The 13235-nt window shown below is 40.6% G+C and overlaps 1 protein-coding gene and 1 non-coding gene across 2 annotated transcripts; both read left to right on the top strand.

The window, feature by feature from the left end:
- Positions 1–4337: 4337 nt before the first annotated feature.
- On the top strand, positions 4338–4443 carry LOC115027964 (U6 spliceosomal RNA). The gene has a single exon (XR_003834461.1). It is a non-coding gene; the product is annotated as a U6 spliceosomal RNA (small nuclear RNA).
- A 942-nt stretch (positions 4444–5385) lies between these two features.
- LOC115026991 (4F2 cell-surface antigen heavy chain-like) lies at positions 5386–12667 on the top strand. Its single transcript, XM_029459945.1, has 8 exons — positions 5386–5851; positions 6726–6916; positions 7277–7450; positions 8945–9042; positions 9634–9776; positions 10754–11069; positions 11223–11285; positions 12029–12667. Exons 1-8 carry the CDS (start codon positions 5523–5525, stop codon positions 12371–12373), a joined length of 1659 nt encoding a protein of 552 aa, XP_029315805.1. The 5' UTR covers positions 5386–5522; the 3' UTR covers positions 12374–12667.
- The last annotated feature ends 568 nt before the right edge of the window (positions 12668–13235 follow it).

Here is a 13235-nt window from a genome sequence, read left to right as displayed (position 1 = left end):
GTACACACTGATTTATTTGTGGCTCTGACCGTCTGGCTGCTGAGCAGTGAAACAAAAAGCTGGGCATCTAGGGCTCGATCCTGGACATCATCCTCGTCGTCCTGGCAGAAGAAGAGTTGTGCTAAAAGTCTCTGGATGACCATGTGACTGTGGTCCCCATCCAGAGCTGTACAGCTGTCAACACCGGAATCTGCAACACACGACCAGTTCATTGAAAGTTATGAATGAGTCAGAGCTGACCTTTACACCCATACACCCGCCCGAACCAATCATGAGCAGAACACGGCCCCTGCTTAGTTAACGACCGTTCTGTTAGTGGAGATGTTGATAAGCTAGCTAGCTAGCTGCTAGTGACATAGTGTATGAATCATAGACTGTATATGAAGATGTTTTTATACAGAACATGTTTGAAACAGTTGAAATTTAAAGTTACATCCCCTCTTGATGTTCTACGTACAGATGAGATGAGTTGCTGAGCCTCCGGCTCTGAGACAACTTCACTTAGAGCAGCTGTCTATCACTGCTGTCAACTATGACGTCTCACCCCCTTTTATATAGCAACAAATAAATAATTAAAATCAAACGGGAGCTATCATGTCGTTCATCTTTATATCAAGCCCCAGGAAGAGCACCAGACTTTGTAGCCAATTTGACATAGTGGCCGAACCATGTAATTCCAAATTAAGGGTTCACCATGTGATGCCATGGGGCCTAAAAATACTTTTCCGTATAGACTGACATTGGGAAAGAGAAGCCTGTAATTTCACACTAGCAACATCTGTACCTTCTGTGTTGAGTTAAACTAGAATAAATATAGCTGTTTCTCAGGCAGACCTGACTGTGGTGGTGGTCTGCTGACAGCTGTGGGGTTGAAGCTGGTGAGGACTGCTGTCTGGATCTCCTGGTCTACGGGGTCACTCAAGTCTGTCTTCAGGCTCTCTGTGGAAACTGTTGATTGTGACAACACAGAAATCAGAGTCAGAAATCAGAAATCCTTTATTAGTACCATGGTGGGAAATTTCCCCGTCGTGGGACTAATAAAGGATTTCTGATTCTGATGTCTGTGTTGTTAACCAGCCAATTAATTACCCTTTGACCAGTTAAAGACATAATGGTCCTCCCTCGCAAATCATTCTTTAATTAATTTCTTCTTTAAACCCACTTACACGATTTTCACAAGGATTCGACATTCACCAATGTTTTCTTATTTGGGATTTGTTCTTAGTTAAGAACAGAATCTACGCACTCCCAAAAGCACACTTACGCACAATTGACATGTTAAATGACAAAATAATTGGTTGTTGCGTTTTCTTCAATTCTACAGTTGTATAATATATGATTTAAATTATTGGCAGGAACTTTCACTTTACTCGGACAGTGGAATTCATCAATATAAGAACACAGGTACAAAGAATTCTGCGATTTAAGAGAACGTCATGAATCTGACGTAGACTTTTCTTACGACTTTTCTCAAGAACAAAATGAAGATAATTTTTTTTAAAGATCTTGGTGAATGATGCCCACTTATCTTATTATTATTATTATTATTATTATTATTATTATTATTATTATTATTATTATTATTATTATTATTATTATTATTATTATGAATGAACTAATATATCGACCACTGTTGCCTTACTTACTCTTGTTGAGGTGTGTGGCCATGGCCATCTTGTCCGGGCCAGTCCACCTCTGCAGTTGTTTGTGGAACTTTAATGACTTATCCAAGAAGATCTGGTCCTCGTTTCTATGAGCCGCCTTGTGAACAGGTTTGGTTAAACATGAAACCCTCTTCAGACAGTGGCTAGCAGAACCAGCTCCTGTCAGCCTGGTTCTGCTGTAAGAGTCCTGCAGAAAATCTGGCGTCTGCAGCTCAAGAGGCAACTGATCCTCAGACTCCAGTAAAGGCTGTAAATCCCTGAATCGCCCTGGAGTCCTCGGAGTCGGTCTACAAAGATTCTTCTCTTGTGTCTTCCTCTTGGAAAATGGTTTCAGGGCTCCACTGGGCCTAAATAGCTGGTGAAAATTAGCCTGGTTGTAGGAGACGCTGCATGTGGCGAGGTCCACCAATGTGTCCTGGGAGAAATTGAGGCCAGCGGCAGCATCAGTCAGGAACTGCTGGTAGAGACGCTGAGATCTCTGCAGCTGGATGGAGCCTGAAGCTGAGACTTTAGAGCCACAACGGGAATCCATTCCACCTGCAGGATCCAGATCCACAGAGAGAAAATATGTTGTATGTACATATCATTACGTCACTATCTATATAAATCTTACATGCTGTATATACTGTATATAGACATGTATACATACTGTACATATCCACCCATTAAATATTTATCTATCTACCTTTACTTGTCCAGAATTGTTTTCTTTGTTCTGAGCTGATATGTATATTTCTATGTAAGTAACTTTATACTATAGTTATATTGTACGTATAGTGTAAACTATAGCTCCATGTAGTATATGCAGAAAGCAGACTCACCTGAAGTTTTCTTCTGTCTCTGGTGATCAGTGTCTGTTGTTGAATGTAAATGTGTCTTTATTTGTGTCAGGGCAGCTGGTAAAAAGCAATAATAAATAATGAAATAAATATAATCAAGGAGACACTTTATTTTAGTAAGATATAATTACAACTTGCATCATGTGTTTACACTCACTATTGCTTGCTGTGTATTCAGATAGACTGTAGGATAAAAACGGTAGTAATAGAATTTTCTAGTCTAAAAATAAAACATTTTAAAATCCTAATTTCTTTTTAATGAGGTGAGAATAAAAAGTAAAACGTTAAACCACTAGCCTACCATATATGGTCCCTGGATTAGTTAATATGAGTGAATATGTTAAAACGACTAACTAAATCCATGGAAAGTAAAAAAACCAAATCCCTACCACTTCAAAGCTGCCTCGTTTCCACACGTTTATAAAATCTTCATCTTTGTGAAGATTCAACACGTTCCCGTCGCTTTCTGTCTCTGGTCTGACTATAGACTGTATATAAATACATCAGGAATACTAGGGGACTAAACTGGAAAACAATAAACACCAGTAACCGAGATAAAAACCAGAACAAACAACAGTTGCTCCGGCTCTCTGAGAGGCATCGTCGCCATAACAACAGCTGCTGTGACTGAGTAGTCATTCCTTTAACTGTAAATTAAAACAACATTATATAATATAATATAATATAGATAATATGATTGACTCTTATTGTTCGGGCTGTGTGATTGGCTGACTGTTTGCTCTTTGGAGTGATGAACTTCCAGCAGCCTTCAACACCTACGGCTTGCTGGAGCCCAGGCCTGCTGCCCACAACCCGCAGCCCCCCAGTGCCTACGGTAAAGTAATTAATAATCAAAGAGACAATTTATTCCATTATAATCACATGTTACATTGTGTTTACACTCGCTATCCCTCCGCTGTGTAATGTAGAGGTTGTAGTGTAAAAGCGGTAGTTAAGCTATAATTACAATAAGAAGTCATTGGTGTAATGGTTGTAAGACGAAGTATCTGGTCTGAAGTCCCGAATAAAACCTTGTTTATGTGTGCAGAGGTGAGAACTCTTTATGGAAAAGCAAAACAAATGTAAATTGTGAGATTATTTTTTAATGGAATGTCGTTTGTTCGATTTCCCCGCATAATTTATAACTGCATGTTTTGTGGATTCATTATTGTTAAACATTAAAACAATTCACCTCAAGGACATTTAAATATTAATAAATTGTTGCGACTGTTTCATACTGTATTTTGTGTGTTTTCGTCTGTTGTTTTGCAGTCAGACCAGAGCGACAACAGCGCCTCACTCCACACACCGGTCATGGGCTGACACCTGGTGGTGAATCTGTGAAACTACTTTGGCACGTTTGAATGAAAACAGGAAGTAGCAGGAAGCACTACGTCATTTTAGAGTTATGTACTTGAATAAAAAACAGTGCCGATTGTTTTGAGTGTGAAATGTTCTGTTTTCAGGGACACTGGTAGTTTGACTGTATATGAGTGCCTCTGAAAGGAATGCAGGTAGAGGAGAAGATGTTTTGTTCTCTCGTCTTCAGCTGACCAATCCTGGCTGTCTGACGTAAAAGATATTTGCATATAGTTCCCATCAGTCCTAGGAGTTCTCGGCGGGGCAGATTGGACCAGACCCGGTCCTGCGGTGTCAATAAAAGTACCGGGCTCACATCACATCACTGAGACCTGAGCGTAGTTTGTTCTCTGCCCAGATGAAGCCACTTTAACCCGGTGTTCTGCTCCTTTTCAGCCTGTACGTTGTCTTACCCTAATAGAAGATGGTTCTCTGTCAGAGACCTATAAATACCTCTCAGATTCATTACGCTATTGTGTTATTTCGATAGCACATATACTAAAATTGGAACGATACAGAGAAGATTAGCATGGCCCCTGCGCAAGGATGACACGCAAATTCGTGAAGCGTTCCTCATTTTCCCTAAACGTCATATTTTTCTATCATATCATGTTATTTTGTAAAAAAAAATACCGATCTTTACCCGTCTTATTTATAAACATACATATATATATAATATATATATTTAAATAATGTAATATATATTGAACAATACACTGTGTCCCTGCAGCATATAAACACACACTCATGTATGATCACACATGATTCATATTTATGCTGTGCATTTGTATAATTTTATATGTATATATATTAGTCTTTATATACATATATATATAGACTATATTTAACAATACATTGTGACCCTGCAGCATATAAACCCTACACTGAATTAACGCTACCGATATCACTATAAATCATGAATTACAGTAGGTAATATTAACGTTGTATATTTTTGCAACCTTGCAGCACGTCCACATGCAGCGGCGTGAGGAGGGCGGGCTCTGAGAGAACCTGAGCCGTGATTGGTTTAGGTCCATTGTGAGCCCGCGGCGTGATTGGCTTAAATCCATTCTCACAATGGACAGCGAGTTTCGTGATTGGACGATGAAATTGGAAATTGTACAGACGATCCTGAGCCAGGTAGCAACTGGCTGGCAGTGTATTGGATCATTCTCTAAAAGGGCTTTTGAATAGCTGCCAACTGCAGTAATCACATTCAGCCTATTATTTTATTTATTTTTTCTTAAGGCATTTAAATTGTTCTGGTTTTAAAGTTTTGTGTTGCTCATTTGTTTTTTGGATGTCATTATATCGTTGAATGCAGAGGTGATGTTTACTGCATGTAGAGTTTATGTATTTCATTTAAATATGGGCTTCAGGATGAGTAAACAATAATTAACAAACAACAACCCTTCGAACACGTCACATAAAAAACACGGATTTGTATTTATAAACTCCAAGCTGAATTTAGACTGAGGAGTTTGCGGACAACATGAGTTCTCATATTTCCCAGAGTTTTGAATGCATCATTGGCTGCAGTGTTGCGCTCAGACAGACAGACAGACATCACGGGCTCCCCTCACGGTAGACGGAAGCTCTGCCATTCACACACATTCATCCATTAGATTAATTAACGGTAAATTAACAGACTATCGCCGGTATGAACACGGAGGAGACGAACGTGAAGGATGCTGAGACCAAAGATGCTGAGCCGAAGGAGGCGGTGGGTACCGCTCAGGTCGCCGCGGATGCTGATGCGACGGAGGCCGATGTGAGTGAAGCGGATCTGGACCAGGAGGAGCAGGAGAAGCAGCCGATGACCGGAGGAGAAGACCGGGACGAGGAAGCTCTGTCTACCGGCGGAGAGGAGGTGTCGGTGGCGGCAGAGAAGAACGGCTCCGTGAAGCTGAAGATCCCCGAAGAGGCGGAGGCGGTGAAATTCACCGGGCTGAACAAGGAGGAGCTGATGAGGGTGGCGGGGACTCCCGGGTGAGGAGGCCTGATACACACTACACACACACACACTGTACACAGTGTACACACAGGCTACACACATGCAGTACTTACACACATTTTACACACATTTTTGACAGTATTCAGTCACATTTCAGTGTTATTTTAGGGTGTGGCAAAGAGACACACACACACACACACACACACACACACACACACACACACACACACACACACACACACACACACACACTTACACACATGATGAATGAATACTTCTGTAGGAAGGGGTGGGGTGGTGGTGGGCCCAAAACAAAAATCAGCCTGATACACACAACCACAAAAACAGATTTATATTATTAAAACATATATACATGTGTTGTATTGGGACATCATATTTACACAGCATCTGAAGTACAAACATTTTATATAATCTCAGATACACATCCAATAAAAACCTCTAACCTCTCCAGTTGGTCCACATTTGGATACACTTTCTCTATTAGGGTCTTTAGATTTCTTTGGAGAATTCACAAACAATTTGCATTAGCATCATTTGTATATTTAAACATGACATTTCAGAAATGTCTTAATATAAGTCGTCAACTAGGGAAGTTTCATGGTAATATCATTAGTTTTTCTCAGACTCTGAGCCAGAAAGCTCCACTTCAGTAGCACCTACATACAACAAACCTTCCAGTTTCATTCCTATTCAACGATGATCGAGGGACTTTTCTGGACTGAAAAGTCCAACAGTATTCTCCCCTATAATGCAACACTGTGGGGACATCGACCAAATGGAAGTTTGAATCATTTAATTCTTCTTCTTTAGGGGCCAAAACTATTTCAAATGTAAATAATACAATTGGTGTCTGAATTAAACTTCAGATTTTCCTCCATGTGTCTTCAGCTGGGTGAGGACCCGCTGGGCGTTGCTGGTGGTGTTCTGGCTCGGCTGGTTGGGGATGTTGGGTGGAGCCGTCCTCATCATCCTGCAGGCTCCTCGCTGCAGAGATCTTCCCGCCACTAACTGGTGGAACGAGGGCCCGCTGTACCAGATCGGAAACATCCAGGCCTTCACCGACGCCCAGGACCTGAAGGGTGAGAGCGAGGAGAGAGTTGCAGCAGTTTAAACCCTTGTGCCTGATGCATATGTCATACATTATGGCAAGGGTGTAAGATTTACCTTAATGTTGGAAGTTGAACCTCAGCTCCTATAATAAGTCTGTAATAAACTGTGTGGCCACAATACAGACAAAGATGTCCCTATTGAAACCCATTGATTGTTTAGCCCTCCGTCACTACAGCACAACATCATGCTTTCAATTATATCAGGCTTTCAATCTAGAGCCCTGGCTTCAAAATCTTAGTTTTCACCAAATTGAGCCATTTTCTAATTTTTGCCCTACAGGGAAAATACATGCTATTTTTCAAGAATGTGTGAAATGTCCTCGTCCTCAGGTGTGGAGCAGAAGATCAACAGTCTGTCTCAACTGAAGGTTCGAGGTCTGGTGGTCGGTCCGATTCACGTCGCCCCGGCAGACGAAGCCATGAGTCTGAGGTTTGAGGAGATTTCCTCCAAGGCCGGAAGCCTGGAGCAGTTTAAAAGCCTTGTTCGGGCCGCTCATAAGAAGGGTGAGGAGCAATATTCATAAGTACACATATCATGAAAACATTAAAACGTATCAGGAGTAATTATTTATTAAACATGCCACAGATTCAAACATTAAGCCGGCGGGCCGTCCACACGTTGAGAGGCACTACAGCTGTGCCCAGTCAGCTGTAGTTGGAGTTATTGCGCAATGTCGCATATTTTTAGAAAGCTTCGAATCTCATCTATTTAGTGAGATAAACAGTTTTTAGATCAAAATCACAACAGCAAGTACAGTAGGCATATTACATAAGCAAGCACACTCACAGTCAAACCCATAACTTACCTATTAGGTCTCATTACTGTCCCGTCGGCAGTAATGATTAAAAAAACAAACACTTCCGGTTTCATTGTCATGTCCACACATCGTTTCCAGTACCAAACATTTCCATCTTGATAGTCACATTGATAAAAGCCCATGAACAGCTGTTGCAATCTTTGAAATCAGCTAATCATTTGTGAGATGTTTTTCTTCACATGGAGCAGATGTTAGTCGTCTGCATGCGCTGCCGAACAGCTGATATCCGAGTGGAGAGCGGGCATCAGCTGTTAGATTGACACTTGATCTGAGCCAATCGATGCTTCGTTTCTATATCTTAAGCCATCAAGGCCAATCAGTGCCCACCTGATAAGGAAGTGCCAGCCCTCTTCTTCTGTTTATAGACGGAGCCTGCAGCAGTTCAGCCTCATGGTGATGCTTTTATTGTGTAGCCAATGAACTGCTCGATCTTTACACATCTGACACTCATGCTTTTATTTTTTCAAATGTTGTAATCTTTTTCATAATTGTATTTATTAATTACAAAATACAAAAAAAACAAAAAAATATTACAAGAAATGTATTTGTACTTCCCTTACTTTGTGTCATTACTACTGGCAGGGATAATTGGGTAGTTATTTATGAGCAATACAAATAATATTTTATTAATAAATATTATAATATGTACACATGCACAGTTTGTGTACGCCTGGTGTTACTCTTAGAAAAATATGTTTAATAAATTCAGTTTTTATCCCTTTTATCTGAAATTGGAAGTTTTACTTCATAACACTTGGTGCTATGTTTTTATTGTGTTTTCCAGTCCATACCTACCAGCTATACCCAACTTCAGGCATCTTTGTCAACAACAAACTTCAGGCGGAGTGTATTTTCTTAAAGTTCTGTATATTACTCAGTGCCAGAAGCACTTGGAGTGATTCTTCACTGTTTTGCAAGAACAATAAGAGAGTTATCTTTTGAATGAGACCAAAATCATGCATCTGGTGCAAATGGTTGAAGATCAGCTTTCAATTTACTAAATAACTCCTGACCATTACCTTAAACTCTTGTCTTCAAATGTACAATATAAAGGTGCTTTGCTGTGTTTTATTTACATAATAACATAATTACATACATCATTTATATGAACATGTATGCCCTTTGAGACAGAAACTGATCTGTACCTCACACATGTAATTTACATGTTGTGTCTCTGCAGATATTTCTGTGGTTCTGGATCTGACTCCAAACTACCAGGGATCATCTGGACCCTGGTTCTCTAACATCAGTGTGACCAGCGTAGCCGAGAGACTGAAGGTGAATTTAATAACCTTATTTATCATTCATTTTTTTGTTTTGTTTTTTCTCATGAATTTTCAAAACGTACATGTACGGGAGCTTTATTCATTTATCCTTCATGTGACACATCTGTCACTGCATCCTAAAGTGAAATGAGTTGGAGTGGAGCATGACGATGCCTCCACCTGGCTGCAATCACTGCCGCTATGATCAGTGGAAAGTGTGTGCGGGACCCTCCTTTATAAATGTGCTGCAGTTACCACCAACTCTCTGAAGACGCTAATATTTCACTGTAACTGCGTGTGGCTATTAGTGCTGAGCTTTGTGAATTAGACTGTTTTTGCCAAATTCATGTATATTACATCATTTAAATATGTTTAAATAGCACAGGAGCACTGGGACGCTATTTGTTTGGCAGCGGAGTTAGGGGTACATTTCACCTTCTGCAAGTGCTTTGAGAATTACACGCAAAAGCCAAGCAATCCTTTTGTGAATTCACCCCTGAGGTCAAAAACATAAAAGTGGAATGTCTCCATGTTTAGATGTGACCCGTGTGAGACAGCAGGGGGCGCTGTCTCTAACAACGGCTGTCTGTATCTCTGTCCTCAGTCTGCTCTGGTGTTCTGGATGAAAGAAGGCGTAGACGGTGTGCAGCTGTCGGGGGTGGAGCGAGTGGCCAACGTGGTGCCGTCTCTGTGGTCCGACATCCGAGCCATCGTCCAGAACGGGACGGACGAGAGTCCCAACACGAGGTCAGAAACCAAACTGTCAACGCACTGGTACCAGGTCACACATCAATAAAAACACAAGGCAGAGCCAAGAAACCAACATCTTCAAAACTAATCCATCAAACTGACATAGTAGATTGCTTCTTCAAAGATAAACCAGAATACCCCGTGAACTAAATCTGCCTCTACATCAGGACAAATCTACAATTCATCGTAACTGAAAATCTCCCAAATATGGAAGAAAAGGAAACTACATTTTTGCCTCTCTAAAGGTAATGTCTCTAACGGGGATAATTGTGATAATAAGACTTAAATGCTTGAGGAGAATTCACCATTTACATTTTTCTGTTATGTTGAAAAAGATCTGACATGGATTAATATTAATAGACCACATTTTTTTATTCGGCCGAAAAAAGATGCAGGAATGTTCCGTCTTTGCTTTTACATCTCGGACAGTTTGTTCAGATATTACATGTCCTCTCTGGAGCAAGCATTTAAAATAAGCCTCTTTGATTTTGTTAGGAAATGAAAAAATTAATTCTGTTGCATAAACATGGCGTGTCTTCATCTGAAGCCATGTTGAGGTCATTTTCACAGACAAAAATTAGACAAAATACTCTAAAGTTTTTTATTTTTATGTCCCGTCACTTTTCATTTTTGATGTTTATTGTTTCCTTCACAAACTTTTAAAAAGGCAGTCCAATGGGTTTTACATTAATTCATAAATAAAGACTTAAAACACAAAAACAGCTGATATAAATTTGAAAAATGAAAAATACACCAAAAAGAAACAACAGTATATGTTTCTTACAAAGCAAATCTTTAAACTGCTTCAGGACATTTACATAATCTGAAGTTTAGAGAGTTTGTAGAACATGGAGGAAGTGCTGGTGAAGTCGTCCCATGTTTTCAAAGTGTTCAAAATAAATTCAGTCTTTAAACATGACACACTTTTTACACCTTAAACTGGATTTATTAGAATAAAGACTTGTGTTTTCCAGAGTCCTGATCGGCATCACCGAGCGCTCCTCGGCTGAAGATGTTTCAGCCCTCCTCTCCTCCACCAGCGTCGACCTGCTGATCTCCAAGGTCCTCCGCCCCGGCATTACGGACACAACGGAGCACGCTCGGTCCGTCCAGCTTTTATATTCGTCCCACATTCAGACCAAGCTGGCCTGGAGCCTGGGGGGGCCGGCCGAGGGCCACCTGGCCTCGCTGGTGGGACCGGCTCTGGTCAAACTGTACCAGCTGCTGCTGCTCACGCTGCCCGGGACGCCCGTCATCAACTACGGAGACGAGATCGGCCTGATGGACGAGGTGAGGACGCGCAATGCTATACACAATGATATTAACAGTCATTATACATTCATAAACATAACCCATAATCCAAAATAATTTCTGGATTGTTCACTTAATCTTGATGATTGATCATCAGTTATTGATCTTGACATTGTATCATCTGTGTTAAAGGGCACCAAGTTTCCCAGGATGCTTTGGGACTCTGACGAGGAGCTGAACGGGACTCTGCTGCAGGTAAACAAACTAAACATGGAGATACTGCAAGTTAGAAAACGTTTTATATACTGTATGCTGAGAATAACATTAAAGTGAGTGGAAGTGGAAGTGAAAGTAAAGTCCGTAAAAGTAGTACAAGATGTACAAATAGCAGTACCACGAGTAACAGTAACAGTAACAGCAATACTATTAGTAATATCTGGGTGATGATGGCCGAGTGGTCTAGTGGTACGGGTTAGTGGTACAGCTTCCAAATGATGATACAGCTGTGTTAGTAGCATTAATTGAAGTTGCAGTAGTACAAGTTAAATAGTTCAATTAAATAATATAGTGCCAAATCATAACAGAGGCTCTTTCAGAGCACTTTTCATACAGAGCAGTTCTGGACTGTACTCTTTATAATATATAGACACAACAGTTCTGTTTTAGAGATCTCTTTAATTCTGAAAAGATTCTTTACAATTAGGGAAAATTGACATAAAATGAACGAAAAAACAGCGATAGAATGCCATGATTAATTGGAAATAAGATGGGAAATAAAACACACTTGATAAAATAAGATAACAAATAACAATGAGATTAGATAGAATAAATAAAATACATAACATAAGATAAAAAATAAAACCCACTGAATAATACAAATTAAATATTAAAATCATTACCCATATTTGCGACATGCACGTATACAGCAACACCATCAAAATTAGTGTATTGTGTTGTGATTGTCAGTCCTGTGTATTGACCTCTTCCTCTTGCTGAAGGAGGAGAGAGCCGAGCGTCTGTCGAGTCGCAAATTTTACCGCAGTCTGAGCGAGCTTCGTAGTAAAGAGCGCTCCCTGATGTTCGGAGACTTCCTGCTCCTCTCTAACTCCTCCTCCCTGGCGTACCTGCGAGTCTGGGATCAGAGCGAGCGATACCTGTCCGCCTTCAACTGGGCGGAGGAGGCGGCGGTGCTGCAGCTGAGCCACGCGGAGCTGCCTCGGTGGGCCACGGTCGTCCTCAGCACCAACAGCAGCGTCCTGCCTGCAGACAGCAGCGTGGACCTGATGGACCTGCGGCTCGGCCCAGGACAGGCCGCGCTCCTCAGGTTTCCCTACACTGGATAGACTTCAGTTTGCCCCGTTATCTGTTGTTATCTCCTGAAAACATGAGGATTAAAGCTCCATTTAGACAGGATGAACATCCATGTGCTCCTCTTTAATTTATTGCTGAAAAAGCAGAAACACAGTCTGAATAGAGCCTAAATCAAATGATGTGGTTAACATGTTAATAAATGTTTTTTGGTGTTTTCCCCTCACGTTCCTCCACATTTACTGTTAGTGTTGAATACAAATCTGATGCCCACTCTGTACGGAGCATCTGTGAAAACAAAATGAAATATTAAAAACGAAGCAAAGGTATTTAAAGTCTGATGTCTTTCTTTATGTGTGAGTGCATAAACTTAAATGTTCTCTGCTGTTACAGACGTCTGAATGAACTTCAGGCTGAAAACAAATATAGTAAATTGTAATGAGAGCAGGAGAAAGACAAATATGCAGCGTAGACACTTTTCGACAACAGTGTCTGTATGTCTATTGAATAAAAACAATCCATACTAAATATACCGTAAGCCCAGTTTTCATTACTATTACATTTCATTATATGTTTCTATAAAGGAGTGAAACAGCGCCCCTCTTGGGCTTTATAGGCCAGTGTGTGGCCACAGGTGGTATTGCAGCCTGAAAGTAGAGACAGGTGAATTTAATAACCTTTGATTAAAAATAAAATCACCTCCGGTTACTGTTTACAGTTTGAAACAGAGACAATACTCAAGAAAATGAATGAAAAATCTCAAACAAAATATGTATCGCTACACGTTTGGGGACACTGAACATTTAATCTCTCCATGGAGGACAGGAGACTTCAGGTCAAATACTGTGAGTAAAATAAACTTGAACTGTCTTTCTGCTTTTTACTTCACTAATGGTT

This window comes from Cottoperca gobio, chromosome 22, assembly GCF_900634415.1.
Source record: "Cottoperca gobio chromosome 22, fCotGob3.1, whole genome shotgun sequence".
NCBI classification, from domain to species: domain Eukaryota; kingdom Metazoa; phylum Chordata; class Actinopteri; order Perciformes; family Bovichtidae; genus Cottoperca; species Cottoperca gobio.
This window is presented reverse-complemented; position numbering and strand designations above follow the sequence as displayed.